The following is a 21,295-nucleotide window of genomic DNA, read 5'->3' on the forward strand; positions in this document are numbered from 1 at the left end:
CATAAAAATGCATATGCAGTATGATCCCAATAGAGCAGAAAGACAAACAAACAAAAAGCCACATACAAAACAGACCAAAGGGAACACATTACAATGTTAACAAAGCTTTTCTTTGGTAGGTTCACAGATGAATTGTACTGGCTTCTTTCTACTTTTCTGTCCTTAACAAGTTCCCTGCAATTTTCTCAAAGGAGCTAATGCGTGTAAAAGTGCTTTGTAAACTGTAAAGTGCTACACAAAACCCAAGCAATGTTATGATTACATTATGTACCTTTTCAAATTCTAATCTAGGATTTCTTATTGCTGACTGCATGGCTGATGTTATCTCAGGGGGAAGGCGGGAACAGCTTAGAAACGACCTCCTTTCCCACCCAGGGCATGGGTGATTTCTCCAGGGAGATGCTGAGCTGGAAGGAGGGCTTTCATTAACAGGGCCTGAACACTACCGCACTCCATCCTGGGGCCACGGGGGGAGTAGTAGGCTCCTGACAAGCAAGTCACAGAAACAAAAGACCGATTTCTCCTGAGATAAAATGCATTTGCTAAATTGCTTCTTTGGGCAGCCAGCTGAGGCACAGGAAGATTTGGACTCAAGGGAAAATGACCCTTTAAGCAGTTTGCATTTATTTCTTCCCATCCTTAAGGACAGTGGCCTGGAGTGACCCCTGAGATGTCAGAAACGATGGCTGGTCAGGCCGGAGGATTCAGAGGGGTTGGAAGTAGGTTCCTGGCACCAGCCCAGTGGACTTCTGTTCTAAGTCAGGAAAAACTACAGAGAGAGGTTATGGGGATAACTGGAAATGGAGACCTGTTCCCTCAGACACTCATTTTCCATGTGACCTTGAGCAAGTCATTTCTCCGGTTCCTAAGACAAAGTTTGGGTTTCATAAAAGACTCTCAAGGATCAAGTGCTCACTAGGGTCAGGGAACATGCTGGGAGCTTGGCAGGCACTTTCTCATTTAATATTCACACTGACTCCATGGCTTAGGGACAATGGTCCACCTTGTTTATGGATGAAAGCATTCATCATCTGAAAGGTTTAGCCACTTGTTCAAGGTCATACGATGAGCGAACAGAGCTGAGATAGTACATCCATGTGTATTTTCTCTGCGTTCTTGTACGTAACCAAATCACTACAATGCCTTCCTTGTTAATCAATCTCTGGGGCTCTTTCCAGGTCTAATGCTAGATGGTCCTATGACTACAGGGGACTGAATGCATGTACCCCCACGGTGGTGGGGACCTTCTGCATGCACCAAGATTCACGGTCTCTTCTCTTCCTGGGTGCACAGAGAGGCTGCCTTCCCGGCCTTCCTGCATGGCCAAGGCTGGTCAATGGAATGTGGGCAGGTTCTCGCTACCATGGGCACCACTTTCAAGGTAGACTCATGCACACACCTCTCTGTCGACCAGAGCAAGGGCATCCAGGAGAGGAGTCCAAGGCTCTGTGGAGGGCAGAGCCACAAGATGGAAGGAGTCTGGGCCCCTGAACCTGGAGAAAAGCCACCTGCCAATCAGAAACACCCATTTGGACTTAACGTGAGTAATACCCTTCCAGCGTGCCAAGTCCATTGTACAATTGCTTGTGTTACTTTAACACACCTACTTGCCTCTTCTAGCCAGTGAGTGATGAAGACAGAGTACAACAGACCAAGCAAGGCATCTACTCCTTCTTATGACACCTCTCCTTCTGATGCCTCAGCAGCACGGGTGGAAGTATCTGGTGGGTAAAGTAACACTCCAGAATGCTGCTTGATACTTTCAACGTTTACTTTCAGGTTTCCGTCGCCTTGATACCTAGGACTTCATCTGTTCCTCCTAATATCTGAATGAGACGGGCAGGGCTGCCCTCAGCTGATTTGCTCAGAGAAGCTGGGACTCTAATGCATGTCTCCTGAAACCTACCTCAGGGCTCCTCCCTGTGGTTTTCCAGGGAGCAGGTAAGCCTTATTAAACCACCCAGACAGGTAGAGAAAGATTACGAGCTCACTGATTGCCTGCTGTGTGTATGAATCAACGAAGTTCCAGGAACTCAAAACACTTACTAAGGAAAACCAAACCATGGGCCACTTTCCTTCTTTCATGGGATGGGAAAGTCTTGGATTTAGGTCTATTCAGGGAAGGTTCAGAGAGTCTTTCCAGCACTCAGCCTATGAGGAAATAATGAGGAAAAGGCCTGGTCTCCTCTCTCCCAGGTATCAGTATTAATTTGTACACGACACCCAATTAATAAGCCCTTATTGTATACCAAGCCCTGTGCCAGGATTGGGGAATGAACCCCAGTTTCTACATTTATTTTTTTTTTTTAAGATTTATTTATTTGAGAGAGAATGAGAGAGAGAGAGAGCATGAGAGGGGGGAGGGTCAGAGGGAGAAGCAGATTCCCTGCTGAGCAGGGAGCCTAATGTGGGACTCGATCCCGGGACTCCAGGATCATGACCTGAGCCGAAGGCAGTCGCTTAACCAACTGAGCCACCCAGGCGCCCCCCCAGTTTCTACATCTAAATTGTTCATCTGGTCTGGGTGGGGAGACAAAGAAGCAAGTCAGCAAGCATAATACTGCGTATTCATAATACCAATGAGACTTAATGGGGGGGGTGGGCAGGTGCTGTGTGCCACACTAACCAGCCCCATTTAGTCCTCACTGAGCCTGTCAGGTGGGACTAGTTGTGATCCCCAATTTATAGATGGGAAAGCTGAGGCACAAAGAGTCTAAGCAAATGGCCCAAACTCTCCTATTCAGTATTCCTTAGATTTTACATGCGCAGTCTTGCTCCAGAGCTGCCCTCTTAGATGCGGCACAAGGAGCCGGCTCGTGGAGGAAGAGTCTTCCAGAAGAGTGCAAGGAGCGGCTGCAAGCAAAAGCACACGAGGGGAGAGCACCTGGCACATGCAGACAGATTACAACCAGAGCCCAGGGGTGTGAAGGAAGGATGTGTGCAAGCTGGAGCTGGAGCAAAGCAGACGGGCCGCGATGGTGTGCCCACAGCCCAGACGCATCCCCTGAGCAGCCTGACCCCGTGGCTCCACCCCTTGTCCCCGCCCCTGGCCTCGCAGGCAACGACTGTGATCCTTCGGGCTCTAGAACTTACCACGCCCGTGGAGGGCCCCTGGAGGCGGGCCCTGTGTGGCGCTGTCCACCCAGGGGCTCCACTGCCCGCCACGGGATTAAAGAGCTGGTGACGTGCAGCCTGCGCGGGAGCGCACTAATGCATTCTGCTTTTTCTCTGAGGTTTCTCCGGGATACAGCTGTTTCCACAGAGCCATCTGTTCCCTGGCACGGCCTTGCAGACTGATGCCGTAACGTGTTTCTAGAGTCGGCTTATATATGTCTTATTTTTAACTTCTAATGGAGCCCTGGGGACGCTGTGGTCTTTTCTTCTGAGTGGGCTCGGTATCAGGGAACGTGGCCGTGCAGGCTGCCCCAAACCCTTGTTGGAGGAGAGAGTTGAGTCTGGAAACCCTCCTTTCAGAGGTGAGGGGGCGATCTCAGCAGCTGGAAGGCAAGGCATCGGGACAAGCTTCCTGGCCAACGCTCCTGCGGATGGGCGGCACTCCACACACCTTAACCCCCTCAACCCTCATGACAGCCTAGGCTGGGCTTATTCACTGACCATTTGGTGAGACTACTGAGGCCGTGAGAGGGGAGAGCTATGCCTGAAGTCCTAGATCTAGTCCTCGGGCCAGGTATTTTGATGTCAAGGACAGGGATCTTTCCAGCACTCCACAGATGCTCCAAGAAAAGGACTTATAATAGTTCATGTGTTCCCCCAAATTTACTGAGCACCTAGCAGGGGCCAGGCCGTCTTTTATGGGCATGAAGATACGCTGATGAATGAAACAGATAAAATTCCCTGCAGTCACAGAACTTCCATTCTAGCAGGGAGAGACATAATCAACAAAATAAAAAAGTCAAGAATATAATCTACTGAGGAGTGATACGTTTCTATGCAGAAACATAAAGTCAGGAGCCCTGGGAGACAGGGGTGCTGGAGTACGGGGCAGGTACTGCAGGTGTAGACCAGGGAGCGTTGTAAATACTTGCAGAAAGACCATTCATACGAGTTCCAACGCTGCCACCACCCCATTCCATGATTTCATTTCTCTGAGCCTCTACGTCTTCCTCTAGAAACAGAGGTAATAACTACCTTGCAGGGTTTGTGAAAGAGTAAGAAATGGTTACAAGTAAAAACCACTAGAACGATCACCGAATAACCCGTAGTTCTCATTATATTCATTTTATATCTGGAGCTCCATTCACTTGGGAAGCATGGCCCCGGTTCATCACTTCTGAGTGACAAGGACCTGCGTTTCCAATCATGGCCCACCGTTTAGGAGCTGTTTGACTTTGAGCAAGTAACTCATCCCTTCTGAGCTTTGGTTTCCTTATCTGTGAAATGTGCCTCATAAAGCCTACCTCCCTCGATTGGGGTGAAGATTAAAGTTGCACTTCCTTTTCTCTTTCCCTGCAGGAAACCCCCAATTGGCAGAGGCTCAAAAAAGCAGATGAAGGTCTTGAAGCGACACAGAGAGCTGTCTCCATTCTAGGAGACACTAGAGTGACTAATGCCTAGCGCAGGGAGACAGACCCAACAGGCTTCAGCGTCTCCTGTGCCATCACTTGGAGACTGGTCCCGGTTTCCTGGAGGGCTGTCTTGGCAAGGATGCTGGGGATGGGGCGGAGCCCGAGGGGAATGGGCGGGGCCCTCGATTAGTGATGTCTGCTGCGGCCGTGGGCTAAGGGAGCTCTGAGTCTGCAGACACTGTCCACTGACTTATTACAATTCCACATACAGGTCAAAACTCGCTGGTGTCCAGTTTTTTGTTGTTTTTTTCTTTTTTTGCACGTTTTTGGCTGTTTGCTATGTTTCATAATTTAACTTCTACCACGACAACGCACGATTCTTTTACTATGGGTCATTCTGACTTACATGCCATTGGTTTTCCTTTCTTCAGCTGCCAGGGGAAGGAGGAACAGGGAGGGGAGCCCAGAAAGGGTTGTTCTGAAGCTGATGAAACTGAAAGTGACAGCTGTCAGAAAGGAAATCTGCAGAAGAAGCAGGATAGTCTGAGGCCATTTCCTGCCAGGATAAATAGCATCCTCTTTCCTCTGGCCAATTGCTGCCCCCTCAGCCTAGCCGGGGCAATCTTACTCACCGAAAACTGTAAACTGAGTTTCGTATACTTAGGTTACTAAAGGAAGCATAATGTCCTTTACCAAGATTCCCATCCAAATTGATTAAAACGTGCATATTCCAGTAGCCCTGCATTTTACAGGGTGAGCTTCCTTTATCTGGAATATTCCCGTAGGTGGAACAAGGCACTCTTGATGATACAGCATCACTTTATAAATACAGTGCTTAGGGAGAGTTGCAGGTTTCTGAATAACCAATGTATGGAAACATGCTACCCTATCTGCCAGGCTGTCAGGGACACCAGGGGGGTATCCTTATTTTTCACTGCTCTAGAGGACAGGACTCAGACTGATGGATTCCTTACAGACGGGAAGACTACACTCAACATGAGGAAGAATGGGTTAGCATCTGGAGCTTTCCCCAACAGTGGAGTAAGCTGTGGTAAGTGATGAGCTCCCTGTCTTTGGGAGGATTCCAGCAGAGGCCAGATGCAAGCCTATTAGAGATGCTACAGAAGGATTTTTGCATGGACTATGGGTGGAGAATATCTGTGATTATCCACCCGTGTTCTGCGGAGCCCCAGGGTTCCCTGGATACACTTGAGGGGCGGGGGTGCTGAGGAAAAGGGAGGGGCGTTATGGGACAGGAGAGGCTGTGTGTCGCATCAGCTCCTGTCAATCTAAACTGCGGCCGGAGCCTGTTCTTCCAAACCAGACCATTTTGTCCTAGAGCAAGAACCCCAAACACAGAGTCTAAAATGGGGGCCTGCTCTTCCCATTCACACTGGCTTCCTGAATTCATTCATTTATTCTCTTTGGCAGCAAAGTCAGCCCAATGGCCTCTCCTTCCTTCCCGGAGTCTCTTAATTGGTGGGAAATCCACTTGGGGTCGTGTGGCCTGGAGCGAAGGTGATGGCCGTGCCACGCTTTACAGACATAGCTCTAAGCCACGCTGTAGGCTCCCCTCTCTGCCAGGCCAGCCGAGGAAAAATGTTCATCAAACCTGAAGACCATTTGTGGAACAACAGATTTGGACCCAGTATCAGATGGGTTCGGTATTGCGATCTGTGAAAAAAACGCACCTCAGTGAACGCCGTGTTCCTGGTGCCGAGTCCCATTTTTGGTGATTTAACATAAAGTATCCATGAAACACTGTGACAAAGGCATCACTGTCCCCCATTTATCAGATGGTGAACCGAGGCTCAGAGCACTTGCATGACTTCTCTGAGTCATGCGTCTCCTGAATGAGCAAGCTGCGATGACAAGAGAGCCCACTGTCTTATCATCACCCTCATCACCACCTCCCTGGCGAAGAAATAATAATGAACTTGTGCGGCTGTTTATGTTCTTACATTGCCTTCCTCTGAATGTGCCCTGTTGCTGTTGACCTCTGGTCTCCGCCGCCCCTGCTGCTCCCTCCCTCCCACTAGGTCCATGCTCTATACGCCCTCACTGCGCCTCTCTTGGCCTTCAAATCCTACCTCCTCCAGGAAGTCTTCTGTGATGCACCTGCTCTCCCCTAGTGTGTGGAATGCCCTTCTAGTGTGCTATTGAAATGCCAGCTTGCTCTGGGGCTGGAGAATGACCTCCACTGTCTGCATCCCTCACTACAGCAGGCTTCGATTTGCGACGCTCCTCCTGGATCCCTAGCCCCGCGGCCGGTGACTGTTGGAACGACTATCTGCCCGGCAGACACTGCCACTGGAGGCCTTTCCCCTCTGGCACCTGCAGTCCCACGAAGAGGTTCCCGACTTCATTTCTTCGAGACTTGTCAAAGCTCTAACGACCTCGTCCCATGGATCGGGGAGCATCCAGCGTCGGCCCAGATCCAAGATCTTACCCTTTCCCTCTGGCTGTGTTTGCTGCTAACACTTGACATGCTGCCAAGGGCCCGGGGGTAGAATTCCCTACAGGGACGCGGTTCCAGGGACCCAATGTTACAGCCACTCTCCTGGCCCCAGTCCCTGCCCCAGGGGGTGGGCTCAGCCAGAGGAACCTGGCTGCAGCAGGGCATGGGGACCTGCCCTCTTGATTTATGAGGGCTAGCTGCACCTGCCCCCCTGTTCTTAGCACCCACAAAGCAACCCACCTGTTCTCTCCATCCCTGCTGCTGCCGCCCTGGGTCAGAGCCCCAATGCCATCTTTTTGCCTGGGACGTAGCAAAGGTCTAACCGGCCTCCCTGCCTCTAACCCGTCCCTCTCATTGTGTGAAATCCCACTCAGGGAGTGATTTCCCTCGAATGTCAATCTGACCGTGATTAAAGCCCTTTGGCGGCTCCTCACTGCCGACAGGTCAGTCTAAGCACGGCCAAGGCCCCTCCGGTCAGCTTCATTCTTTGTCACTGCCGACAGGCCTGTGCTCTAGGATGCCAACGACCAGCATGTTCTCCTTGGGCTCCCTACTTTTCAGCTGCTCTGCCCTTTACCTAGTACTTCCTTCATCTTATTTGTTCAATTCCTTCAATACATATTTGTTAAGTGCTTATGATGTGCTTCCTTCTCTGCTAGAGAAAGGAGTCCCCAGGGGTGAACAAGACAGGCAAAGTCTCTAAGGGTCTTATATTCTGGTCTTCTATTTGGGAAAAGAGATAGGAGACAGTTGCACGAACCAACTAATTGTGAATAGGAACAGGTGCTCTGACGAAAAGAACCTGGGGCACATCACAGTGACTTCTAGCTTTACTGGAGGGGCGGGGCGGCGCGGGGCAAGTTTCTGAGGATGCCCGGGGGCAGGGGGTTCCAGGCAGAGGGGAAGCAAGCACAACGGCCCTGCCTTGGGAATGAGCCTGGAATGCAGAAGGAACAGAGAGGTGGTGGGTGTGGCTGGTGCATAGTCAAGGGCACAGTGTTTGGGACAAACGCTGTGGAGAGCGCTCAGAGAAGGCTTCCCTCTCGCTCCTGGCCCTCCCTGCACCCAGAGAGACCACCCTCTTGGCATCTCTAACACTTGTAACACTTGTTATGGCAAGTGACTTCCGTATAGGGACGGGGTCAGCCTCTAAGTTCAACCCCGGTGCCCTACACGGTGCCCGGCAGATGGCTGGCATTCACACATGCTTGTTGAGCAAATAAATGCAGTCACAGATTATGAGAAGGACCACTGACACCGTCCCCACCCCGATGACCCACCAGGGGAAGCTGGTGGTAGGAGAAGCGGGGTGGGTCATGTCTAAAGGGAGTCCCACTTTGTGAGGCCCTGAACAGCGCACTTGGGGGACTCACTGATGGGGACAATTAACTGATGGCTTCATCCTGCCAAGGCTTTTTATGTGAGTCTCCTCCATGCAGGAAAAAACAAAGGCAAGAGAATGGTTTTCATTTGTTTGGGGGAGAAAGTGCCGAATGGGCACTCAGATATTGATGATGATGGCAAATACCAATTTGAGCAGGAAGGAAAAACCAGAACACAGCGTTTGTCGAAACCTCTAAGTGCTTCCCAGAATCTGAGCCAGAGTTCAAGTGCTTAATGGTATTCTTTCCTCTACTTCCAGTGGGAGTGAAGGGCAGACACCGGCAAAGGCATGGAGGGTGATGCGGGGAAGGGCCGGAGCTTGAGGGGACCCCACTGTGCCCTGGGGGCTGAATACCGGAGGGCAGGGTGGCAGCCTTCTCTAAGCACTCTCCACAGCTGTTGTCCCAAATACTGTCCCGGTAAAGGGCCAGGTAAGCGCGTCCTCCAGACCTTCCACAGACACCCTCCCCTGTCACTGGGAGCCGAAAAGAATTCTCATGATGTCCAACATAAGAATATAAACAATAACAGTAATAGTAATAAAACAGAATTCTGACTCTTTCACCTGCTCACAATATCCTTCCAACCTGCTTCCTGCCTTCCTGATGCTCAGCTTCTGCTGTTCTCCTCCTCCCCCTCCAGCCCCCGGGGAACCTGGCCATCCTGCAGGTCCTCATACCGGCCCTGCCCCAGGGCCTTTGTACTGGCCACACCGCCCTACCTGGAATGTACTTACCCTGCTCTGCCACCTCCCTCCCCCTTTCCTGAGGTATAATTGGCAATATAAAAAAATTACACGTCATGAAAATAATTTGGTGAGTTTGGACTTATGTTGCCTTTGGGTTACTTTCACCACAATCAAGGTAATAAACATATCCATTGCGGCCCCCCCCCCGCCCCCTGCAAAGTTTCTTAGGTTTTTTTCTGTGTGTTACGAGTGTGGTCAGAACACCTGACATGAGATCTACCCTCTTAAAGTGTTTAAGTGCACCATACCCTGTTAACTACAAGCACTACGTTGTACAGCAAATCTCTGGGACTTACTCATGTGGTGTAACATGGTGTAAACCGAACAAGGGCTCCCCAGGACCCCGCTCCCCACCCCCTGGTAACCAGCATTCTGTTGTCTAGCTCTGTACGTTTACTATTTTAGATGCCTCCCCCGTGAGGCGTCATGCAGTATTTATCCTTCGGTGCCTGGCTTCTTTCACTTAGCCTACCATCTCCCTGGCCCACCCATGTTGTCAAAGGGTAAGAGTTCCTTAGTTTTTAAGGCTGGACAACGTTCTATTGGACACACGCAGCACATGTGGTCTGTTCATCTGTGGGTGGGCAGGGCAGTTGTCTCCACCCGCAGCCAGCATGAGTAAAGCTGCAGTGACCAGTGCACATACTGTCTTCGGGGATCCCGATCTCAAGTGTTTGGGATACATCCCAGAAGTGGGACTGCTGGGTCATAGCACAGTCCTCTTTGTCATTTCTGGGGGAGCCTCCCTCCTGCTCTGCACAGCGGCCTCGGCATCGTGTATTCAACCAGTAATGGACAGCGTTCCAATCTCCCCACGTCTCACCAATTCCTGTTATCTTTTGTTCTTTGGTAAACAGATATCCTAACAGGTGTGTGGAGGTAGCTCATTGTGGCTTTGATTTCTATTTCCCTCACCCCTTGCTCTTCTATAGCTGGTTCTTTCTTGTCATTCAGGACTCAGAGGGAACATCACCTCCTCGGAGGAGCTCCCCCTGCCGCCCCACGGCCCTGCAGACCAGGGGGGTAGCCCAGCTGCTCATTAATATGCCACCATGGAGCACCTGCCACTGGCTGATCACTTTCCCTGAAGGTTCATATAGTTGTCAACTGTTTCCCCCGAGAATATTAGCACCACGACCGCAAGGACCAGTGTCCTTTTGTACCTGTGAGGGCTCAGTGCTCAGAACAGGAAGGCCCTCAGAAAATGCTCGCCTAATAAACAAATTACTTGTGTGTCTAATACTGAGGGTCAAGGAAAGGGAGGAAATACTTACTGAGCATCTGACATATGGCCAGGGCTGAGCCAGGTGCTTCAAATGCAATTTCGTACTTAGTCTCAAAACACGCCTTAAAGTTTTGCATCTCCATTTGGTGGTTGAGGAAACGGAAGCACAGAGAGGCTGAGTAACTTGCCCGAGGTCACGTACTTGGTAACTGGACAAACCCAGGTCAGCCTGACCCGCCGTGCCCTCCCCGCCTTTTTCCTGACGGTGTGCTTCTTCCCATTTCCTGCTCCCCAGAACTTGAAGTCACTCAACTTGGCTCCTTGCTGGCTGTGAGCAACCCGCTGAACCTCCCTGGGCCTCCATCTCCCCACTCCCACTGGGGAAGGAAGAGGGTCTCTGCGAACATCAGATGAGATATAACAGAGGAAAAATTATAAGCAGTGAAGAAATAGGAAGATACAGGTGCTAATTTTGCCTGTGACCAAGTACCTAACACTTTCTTCGCCTAGGCGAACCCTCCAGGAGCCAGGTACTCGTGAAGATCTTTGATGCCACCCACGCGCTGACCACACTGGATCCTCCTGACTCTCCCGCGTGGGTGCCATGTCCACAGGACCTCAGAGTTTCCCAGCTATGGAGAGACACGCTGTCTACTGTTTCACAGGAGCTCTGGCTCCGGCTTCCTCCGCTTGGAAACCCCCTCCCGACTCCACCCCGCGCAGGCCGAGCGTCCCCGCTCTGCGCCCACAGCGATGAGCATGGAGGGGCGCTGCTGATGCACCTGTCTCCCCCAGCAGCTGGGACGCCCAGGGCAAGCGCGGCATCCTGTCCACCTCGGGCGAGCCCGGAGCCTGGTGTGGGGTGGGGGGTCCCTGCGCCCCGCTTACGTTTTCACTGTTGACATCAGCTTCACTGGGGCAGCCGAAGAGCTCTCGCCTCAGGAGGTTGCCGTCGTACTCCAGGAAGGTCAGGTAGAGGTTGCGGAAAAACTCCACGTGCTTGTTCTTCACCCGCAGCTTCTTGGGGGAGTTCCAGTGGATGACCTGGCAGGGCGACAAGGAGGCAGGAAGGCAGGGAGGACCTCGCGCTGGTGCGCAGACTCGGCTGGCCACCGGTCTAAGCATCGTTTGTGGGCATGTCCATTCACTCACTCACTCACTCATTCCTTCACCATTCACAGTGGTGGTGGGTGGTGGGGTGAAGAGGAAGGGCGCTGAGGCCATGCAGCGTGGTTTCAAATCCTGCCTCTGACCTTGGGCAAGTGACTTACTCTCCGTGCCTCAGTTTCCTCGCCTGTGAAATGGGGAGAGCAACAGCTCCTGCCTGTACCAGCGTGTAAGCTTCTGTCTCTCAGCTCCCAGTCTGCTTTGAGATGCTGAGGTCGGGACTCTGCAAGCCCTACTTCTACTTTGCTGGCCGCCTCCCGTTAGATGCTGCCACCGGGGCCGTGAGAGGGAGACTGGGAGTCTGGGGGAGGAAAAAGGAACGTGCCCCCCCCCCCCCCCGGTGCTTCCTGTTCCTGCCAGCGCCACCCTACCTCCCTTCTTCAAGGTGGGCACTGGGCACTTCCTTCCTGTAGCAGCAGCTAGAATCGTTTTGCAGCTTTCTCCGCGCTCAGGACGAGCTTCCCGGTCAGCCTCTGGAGCTGCCTGCTGGCCCCCAGCCCAGGTTGTGATGCTTCCCACCCCTCCCTCTGCTCCTTCTGCTCCACGGGCGAGAGCTGTTTTCCTGCGATTTTCTAGTTTTGTTTTTTGGTTACCAAATCAACACTTTCTGTCTAGTTGCCATTTTTAAAGATTAAATTCTCTGTTCGGATAATTGGTACGGTTGCTGCCTCCAGCCAGGACTGACGGATGCACCGTGTCAATACAGCTGCTGTGAAAAATAAACTTGTTCATATGTGTAAAGCGTGCAAGTCGTGTCTGGCAAAAGGTGAGCGCTCCATAAGGGCTGGCTAGTAAGTGCTTACGGTGGACCAGGCTGGGAGGGGGCAGCGGTCTCTGCTGACGGTGCTCGCCCTTGGTTGGCAGGCGCTTGGCCAGAGACCTGTCCACAAATGGCACAGAATGTGATGGTGGAGGGAGGCTCAAGGGGAACGGGAGCTCTGCAGCAGTAGCTCTAGCAATGCACGGGCTGGGGCTTGAAGGATGAACCAGAGTTTCCCGGGAGGCAGGGGCCGGCTGGCACAGAGGGGATGGCGGTGGCACGGTCCAGGCAGAGGGGGGTGGGAGAGGAGGCTGCGGAGGTGAGCGGGGCGCAGGGAGAGCCTGGCTCCACGCAGGTCATGCTCAGAGCTCAGCTGTGGCGCTGGGGAGCTTACGGAGGGAGAGATTACTAACTCCGGGTTTCAGTAAGATGCTCTGATGTAATGGACAAGCCAGGAGTGGAGGCGAGGGAGGCCAAAAGAAGAGCCAGCAGGGACAGCTCATGCCCTTGGCCGGGGAGCTGTCTGGGGCGGGGCGCGGGGGTGGGTCCTTTACCACCAGGATTACGTCATGGTCTTTTAATGCTCACGGTGACCTGAACAAGGAATGCAATTTTAGAGATGAAGAAACTGGAGAAATGACTTGCCCAAGGCCACAAAGTTGGTAAACGTGGCAACGGGGATTCAAACCTAAGTTTGAGTAAACCTGATTCCAAAGCCCCTGTTCTTCTGTCCTGGAGAAGCCAGGTTTTTAAAACTTCCCTGTTCACGCCTGGTCACATTACAGAAGAAATAAACTAGCTCTCACCTTCCCCCCCACTCGCCTCCCATGGTGGGGGGACCAGCATAGCTGACACTGAGACAGAGGAAGGGAATGGGGTGTCCAGAGCTCGGTCCCTTCCTGGCTCCCTCCTTTAGCCACATTCTGTCTGCAGGCGCCTGAAGAGGGCCACCATTTGGAGAGATCTGGAAGGCCCCCTCTCCCCGGGTCCCCTGGATATATGGCAGCCACAGACAGCCCTTGCAGCTGGCTGGGTAATACCGCTCTGCAAGACCAAGTCCCTCTCTCAGGGCACAGGCAACAACAGGAAACCTATGTGGTACAAACCGCACCCCCTGCCCTCCCATGACCTGCATGGTGCAATGGCAGAGCAAGACCCAGGGACGTCAGGCCAGCCTGACTGTGAATCTCAGCTACGCTCTTCATTAGCTGTGTGGGTCCTTGGGCAGCTGGTCTTATTCTCTGCGGCCTCGGTGTCTTCACGTGCAAGGTGGGAACCTGCCATCCCGACTCCACAAAGTCGTTACGAGGCTTAAAGAAATGCCTAGCCCAGTGCCTGCAGGCCAGGGTGGCCCCGAATTCTGTGGGTTCCCTTCTTCCCTCAAAGACGGCAGCAGCAGCCTGCCTACCAGCATTCTGCGCCCCTCTCTCCTCCTGCCAGCAGGAAGCCCACTGGAGCAGTGAGCAAGGAAGCGTGTTTAGCATCCAGGACAGTGCAGCAGGGCCAGCAGACCCTCCCTGGGAGGAGGCCACTTGGTGGCGCCTGCATTTCAGGGAGGGAGGAGCGTGCAGGGTGCATTCCCTTCCTGTGCCTTTTGAAGGATGCAAGAGGGAAGGAGAGGGGAGATTCTCCCCTGAGAATACACCAACCTGGGCATGAGAAGGTCCTGGGCCACACATTAAAATAATTACATGCGAGGTGGTGTCACTCACACCCTGTGGGGATCATGTCTTTGCTGCAAGAGATTTTGGTGCTTGCCAAGTGCTGAGCCAGCAGGAAGGCTGATGGATGTCTATCTGACTCAGGAAACTTGAACTTCCTCAACAGGGAGAAACTTAACACTAAGTAAAAATAAGGGCTGGCCTGTGGGTCCCCGGACAAACAAATCTTCACTCCTAGTGCACAAATCTGCCAGGCACTTTGGAGACACTGTGTCATTAAATCCCCCAAATAAGCCCATTTGGATGCCACTGTCCATTTTATGAAGACGGTCCCTGACTTGTTTGAATCTCACAGCTGGTAAGCGGCAGAGCTGAGACACGAAGCCAGCTCTCAGCCCGAAACCCCAGGTTTCTTACTGCTATTGTGTACGGCATCAATGGGCTGAGCACTTTGCAGATGAGGGCCGTGAGGCTTACAGAGGAGGAGGCTTGCCTGAGATCACATGGTGAGTTTGGACCGGGTCAAGACTACGACAAGGACCCAGGTCTGTAGGTGCCCCCGACCCGCTCCAGGCCACCCCTTATCCCTCCATATCTCATTCTGTTCTGTGCCCGGGTGGGGATCTGGGTCTGCCTATTGCCTCTGGGTAGATACTGGTGCCTGGTGTTCTAGAAAAAGCAGCAAAAGGTAAAAGAAGGTAGGGGGAGAAGATGGTGGGATCGCTGGCAGGCCAAGGGGATTTGGGAAAACCCTTTGCAACCTGGCTGCCCTGGGACAGGGAAGCCCACTCAAAGGCTTATTCAAAGATCCTGGTGTTTGCCAAGTGCTGAGCCAGCAGGAAGGCTGAGGGATGTGCGTCTGGCTCAAAAAACTGGAGTTTCCCCAACAGGGAGAAACTTAATGTATATTCAGATTTACCTTTTTCTCCTTCCTGTGCTAGGCTCTAGAGAGGTAAATAAGAGCTATGTTTACCTAATACCCACTATACACTAGACATCGGGCCATGGCTGATGTGCGTGCATGTGTGATGTTCTCACATTCAATCCTCAAAACAACCTGGTAAGGTTGTTTCTATTATCCCCATTTTATAGACGATAATGCTGAAGCTGAGCCTAACACAGGGTCACTCAACTAGTAAGGAACCAATCCTAATACAAAATCAGGTCCGTCTTGCGCCCAAATCTTTTTCTTTCTACCACATCATTCGTTCGTTTGATACATATTAAAAGGAGCACTGAGCATGTGCCAGGCTGATAGGGGCCGTGAATGCAAAGATGGACACAAGGATCATGACTCTCTTTCTGGAACTTACAACTGAGAGAGAGAGCAGGATATAAAATAACTGTCCATTTTAAATTACAGGTGTGATATGTTCTCTTAAGGAAATATTGTTAAAGAGAGGTTGTCAGTGATGGTTTCTGGGCAGCGCCACCTCAAGTATAAAGAAACCAAGGCCCAGAGGGAGAAAGTGACTTGCCCAGAGTCACACAGCAGAGAGGGAGAAGTCGTGCCCACATTCTGTCTCCCAGGGCACTGTTCCTTCCACTAAACCGTATGCCTGCTTCGGAAAATCCAACTCAGGATTAGTATTGCTGATAATTTTGATGAGCGCTTGTCTGACTACTAAGAAATGTCATTTCCTGGTCCCTTGAGGGACAGCATCACCCATCATTGCTGGCTTGGGGGCAGCAAGCTGGTGGTGTAGATGACATTTGCTGACAAGCTTTCACACACGAGATGGAGTGACACTGGAGAATGTGTCCTGAAACAGATTTTTGCAAGGAGCTGGTAAGTGCGTGTGAGTCTACCAAGGCTTGTGGAGAAAACCCATCATAACTTATTCCACTTGCCGAGGCACATTAGCCTGGCAATCATAATTATTATCAGGAGCTAATATATACAGGATGTTTGCTACGTGCCAAACACTGCTCTGAAAACTTCGCTGTCATAGCTCATTTAACACACTCATTCAAGGGTACGGGTGATAGTCTCCTTATCCCATCTTACAGATGGGAAGTCCAGCAAGTTGCCCCAAGTTACGTGGCTAGGAAGCGGGGCAGCGGTTAGGATTTGAACCCAAAGAGAGACATTAGGGATCTCTCTCTCTCATTTCTCTCATGTCGGTATCATTACATGACTCTATTCACAGCCATGAATATGAGATTTACAGAAGAATTATGGTATCATAAAAGAAGCCCACTTTCCCCTTCCGAGTACAGGGACCTCGCCCATCCCCGGGATACTGAAGCTGCAGGACGGTTTAGGACTTCTCAGATACAGGGGCTGAGCCTCCAGCTTGGCAGGAAGCAGAGAAGGAGGCATCCAGGGTGCGTGCCAGGTGGGCTGCAGAAGCCGCCAGGCAGCAGGGGCCCCAAGGGTGGGAGCTGATTGGATCTGCAATGTCTGTGAAGGCTGAGGATATGTGCAGACTTGGTAGTCAGCCTGCAGTGAGCCCGAGAAATTGACAGAAATGGATTACTGTCCAGGAAACTTAACCATCATCTGGGAAGACAGCAGAAGTCAACTCGATTAAAGGAGGAACATGAGACTATCGCCCATCAAGGAAAAAGCATTTCAAAGGTAGAAATGAGACCTCAGTACGAGGACAAGGCTATGGAAAGAGCTCAAAAATTCAGCTTCTGAAGCACTCAGAATCCAGAGGGTTCATAAAATTAACTTATGGCACCAAAATGCTAAGACATCAGAGCCCGAGTATAAGTGCCAGGTGAACAAGAACATGGGCCTCATGTCTTCCAAGTCACAGGGATCAGGGGTATCTGGAAAATGGGTCTGTCTCAAGACCTCCCCTGATTTTCTATGACCCACAGAATTTTCTACAACCCTCCTTAGCCTGGTAGTTAAGCCCGTTGCAAACTGGCTCCCTTACAATCCCTGTTCTATCTCCAGGCTGTAAGAACTTCCTGGTATTTCTGGAACCTGTCTTTTATGACTCGGTGCCTTTGCATATGCTCCATTGCCCTCCCCAGAACATCCTTTCTTCTTCTCTACCATATGAATGCCTGCTTGTTGTCCTTCATGGCTGAGCTCAAATGCATGTCTCTTCTGTAAATCTCTGCCTGACTGCTTGTGGCAGAAGGTTCCCTCCTAGTAGCTCTGTCTCTCTATCCCATTTTTCATTCGTGACAGAACACTAACTGTGTAGTTGCAATTCCCAGCTCCTGTGAATGGATCATGATCTGTTTAAGATCTAAGCTAATTAGGATGATCCTATGCTCTGATTCCCCGGACCCCCTTGCAGTTAGGGTTGGCCATACGATTCAGGATTGGCCCATATGATTCAGGATCAATGTGGATTTTAGGATGGATACATGGGGAAGCATGTATTTGACTTCCTAATAATAAGGTTCAGATAAGGTGCCATTCTCCTCCCACCCCACTCACCTTTCTGCTGTGAATAGAGATGTGATGACTGGAACCATGACAGCCATCCTGTGACTGTGAGGAAGAGGTCAAGACACTGCTATCTACAAACCAATGTCCATAGATACTCCAGAATTCTTAGCTAAGAAGTTAACCCCCCCTATTTTAAACCTCTGCAAACTAGGTTTTCTGATTCTCACTATAAGCATTCCTAATGTAACACCCGGGGCTGTTGCTGGGCCCTTCCTCAGTGCTCCATAGACTCTAGCACTTAACTCTAGAGAGAACTCATTGCACACTCTTGTAATTATTTATTTACATGCCTGCACCTGGCAGCACTGGAATGTGAATTTCTGGGCTGGCAGGGAGTATGGAGTATGACTCATTATTCTTCCTGAGTGCCATAGTGCCTGGCAGGTAGTTAGTATTCAATAGCTGCCCTTTGCTTCAAGAATGGAAATCATGACGATGACATTCTCAATAATCCTCACATTCTGTCTGTCTACAGCAAATCATTTATAAAAGCCCTATTAATGTGGACTTTAGGATGGAGAAATACATTCCACTTTTCTTTGTCTAAGGGCCAAACAGCTTGTCATTTTCTCTTGAAGGAGTTCAAGCTCCCTCTGTTCTCTGCTTGTTTGGTATTTCAAGGAGGAGGACAATAGTCTCACGAGTCCCTTTCCTTGTCATCCTCAGGATTACGATGCACAGTTGAAAGGGGTGAGCAGCCAGACCTGCCTGCCAGTCGCAGCTCCAGCTCCTATCAGCTGGTGGCCTGTGGTAAGTCACCTAGGATCACGGAGACAGCCCCTCATCTGCGAAAGGGATGTAACAGCAACCACCCGGCAGTTTGTGGTCAAGCCCAGGACGGACGGATTGATGCACATGAAGGTACATCACACGTGCTCATCAGATTGCAAAAGAAATCTGGGCTTTGAGTTCACAAAATGGCTGCCTTACTAACTAGGGAGGCTGGATGAAACCAGCCTCTGTGGGAAGGAGGAATGAGAAACAAGACTTGAAACAAGGGATTGCAAATGGTCACAGCCTGAGGCAGAAGGGAGGATGGGTCAGACGGACATCATAGCCCAGAGAAGAAGCCATGCCAGGGGTAGTCTCCTCTGGCTAGACGGCACCCAGAGGCCTGAAGAGGGGCTATCCAGTGAGGCCAACACTTCCTGTTGGGTTTAACACACTGAGCAAAGCAAATTTCACCCCTGCTTCCTCTCGGCTCGGTCACCTAAACCACTTGATGCATATGAACCTCTATTCTCCAGTCTGACACAAGGACATAATAGAGCCTGCTTCTGAGCATCAGTGAGACAAGACATGTAAAGGTGTCCGCTGCAGAGCCTGGAGCAGACCGGCGCTCCGTTCCGTGTGTCTCTGGAGCATGCACACTCTGTTCCCATGGGATGTCCTTTAAAGTGACCCTCTCCCTCAGTCTCTATTTAACCCAGACTAAATGCAAGGCCTGTATTTGTCCAACTTTGCAGGCATCGTGACAGCCTGGGTCAATGTTTGTTGAATCCGCTTCTTCTATTGCCCCACCAACTGCTGAAGATTCTATTCCAGCTCGCGTCCTTCTCCTTTCCCAGCCCTGACCATTACTGGGATTGGCTATTAAATAACAACAGTGTGTCTGAAACTCAGATCTCAACCCACAAAGGCTCTGTTGACTCTTTGTCTCCTTTTACACAGGTTCTTGTTGCTTCCTGGTTTTTACAAGTCCCCGAAAGAAAAACAAAAATCCTCCCAGACAAAAGTGCATCATTACCCAGGAAAGGGGCAGAGAACAGACCAAACTACTCAGTGATTACTTAGTCTCCTCATCTGGAAAAGGTAGACATGCAGGTCCGTGCATGAATCCAAAGCCCTGTCCTATATCCTACCATTTATTGTCCTGTCATCTGAAACATTTCTTAATTTTCCCTGCCTGGAGGAGGAGAGGTTGGGGAGAGGAAAAATGACAACAGGAAAATGGGATGCCGGTGATAATACTCAGGGCTGGGAGGGTCATGCATCCATGAGGAGATCCAGCTATATTCTCTCATGTTCATCATGTTCCACATTTTCAGTTCTTTTTTTGCTCTAAAATGGGGTTAAACAATCAATCTGAACCAGATTTTGGTATGTGTGGAGAATTCCTCATGGGCCCCTGATAGCAGGAAATAGCAAAGCAGTGCAAACAATATGCGAATCCTCAATGAGTGTTGTCTTCATGTGGCTTCTCTGCAGACAACCAACTTGTGGATGGTAACTGGCCTGTATTCTTCCTCTCTATGGAATTAAGACTTCACTCGCATTTCACAGAATCCCCACAGTGTCCCTTATTGATCTCGGAACAGGGAGGATGGGGGAAGCAGATTCTACCTCTAGGGATAGCAAGGAATCTTTAGTTGAGGGACTCTACCAAGGTTGGTTGAGGAGCAGCTGGGTTTGTAATCCAGGGGGATTTGGCCAGTATGGTGGAATGTCAGTAATGCCCTTAGGGGTGGGGACAATATGGATCACTGCTCTGGGAAGGGCAGCTGGCTTCCTGGTTCCCAGCAGACACCTTCAGTAGAGGCCCACGATCGCTTTTGTGTATGCCCTGCATCATCTCTTTGCAAACCTGAAGCTGGCCTTCTTCCCATGATTCTCACGGGGCTATCGGTCACACCTGATCTGCCAGAAGCAGGGGCATGTGACTCAGGCTGACCAATGAGTCAGTCATTCCTGACCATTCCTAAGAACACAGAGATGGGTTCAGGTGCGGGCATGTGTCCTAAGAAGGGTCAACAGAGTCATTTAGTGGAGTCATTGAGAGAAAGAAGGTCTCTTTCTCCAACTAGGATCATGAGTGCCAGTCGCTCTTATATTACTTGCTTTGACTTCTTCGTAGCATGTTTGGCCGCCTGGAATGACCAATTTGACCATTTGTTTTCTTGTTTTCTATCTACATTCTGCCCTAGAATATAAGTTCACAGAGAGCAGGGCCTGTGCAATCTCACTCACTACTGTGTAACCAGTGCTCAGAGCAGCGCCTGGCCTACGGCACACACGGAATACGTATTTGTTGAATATCTAGGCTCTGCGAACTTGTGGGCTGGGGGACTGCTAAAAATCACCCTATTGTAACAGAGGCAGCACGAGAGAGACAGAGAAAAAGGAGAGAGTAGGCTGCTGTGTCATGTGAGCACCCATATCTAACTGTGTCAATGCAGAGGGCGGGATATGGCACTCATGTTTTTGAGATGTACTTGGGTTTCAATGTGCCACAGTTCCACCAATCATTAATACCTATTTTTAGTGTATTTAATAATATCTAATATCAATATATAATTAAAATATCCCTCACAAAAAGAACAAATGGCTTAAAAATTGAGTCCTGCATGATAACCCAAAGTATAAAATAAATATACATGAGTCTACATGGATATCAATAAATTATTTAATAAATAAATAAATATAAATGGGGGAGAGAAGCAGATCTCCTTACCGAAGAGCCCTTACAAGTAGATTCCACCCCTCGTTAGGAAGTAGAACTTAATCTCCCCATTTCCAGTGTGCGGTGGGTGCAGTGACTCACTTCAGAAAAATGAAGCATGAAAGGGGAAAATAATCACTTTATGGTGGAGAAACCTGGCGAACACTGCCTTAACCGACAGTCAGAGTCCCTAGTGAAGCCATGTGTGAAAACCAGGTCCTTCCTGACACAATGTGATGCCCTTGGAGGTGGACACCCTTTACCTCTGTGATACTCTCTCCAAAAAACCATAACCTCAGTCTAATCATGAGAGAAATACATTGGACAAACTGAGTCTGAGGGATATTTCATAAAGTACCTGACCAGTACACCTCACAACAGCCAAGGTCAGTCATGAAAAACATGGGAAGACCGAGAAAGTGCTGGAGGCCAGAGGAGACCCAGGAAACAGAATACTAATAGTGAAATGTGCCCAAAGCCTGCAGATAAGTGAAGCACAATCCTCCAATGTGG

The 21,295-nt window shown here is 50.5% G+C and overlaps 1 protein-coding gene across 4 annotated transcripts in view; it reads right to left on the bottom strand.

Moving 5' to 3' along the window:
- LARGE1 (LARGE xylosyl- and glucuronyltransferase 1) overlaps positions 1-21,295 on the bottom strand; it is a 522,085-nt gene that overhangs the window by 43,260 nt on the left and 457,530 nt on the right. For all 4 annotated transcript variants that reach the window (XM_036093490.2, XM_036093487.2, XM_036093489.2 and 1 more), the window contains exon 10: positions 11,229-11,384. In XM_036093490.2, coding sequence (XP_035949383.1) covers positions 11,229-11,384 — 156 coding nt within the window. The remainder of the gene's footprint in view (positions 1-11,228; positions 11,385-21,295) is intronic.

Source organism: Halichoerus grypus, chromosome 6 (genome assembly GCF_964656455.1).
Source record: "Halichoerus grypus chromosome 6, mHalGry1.hap1.1, whole genome shotgun sequence".
In the NCBI taxonomy this organism is placed as follows: Eukaryota; Metazoa; Chordata; class Mammalia; order Carnivora; family Phocidae; genus Halichoerus; species Halichoerus grypus.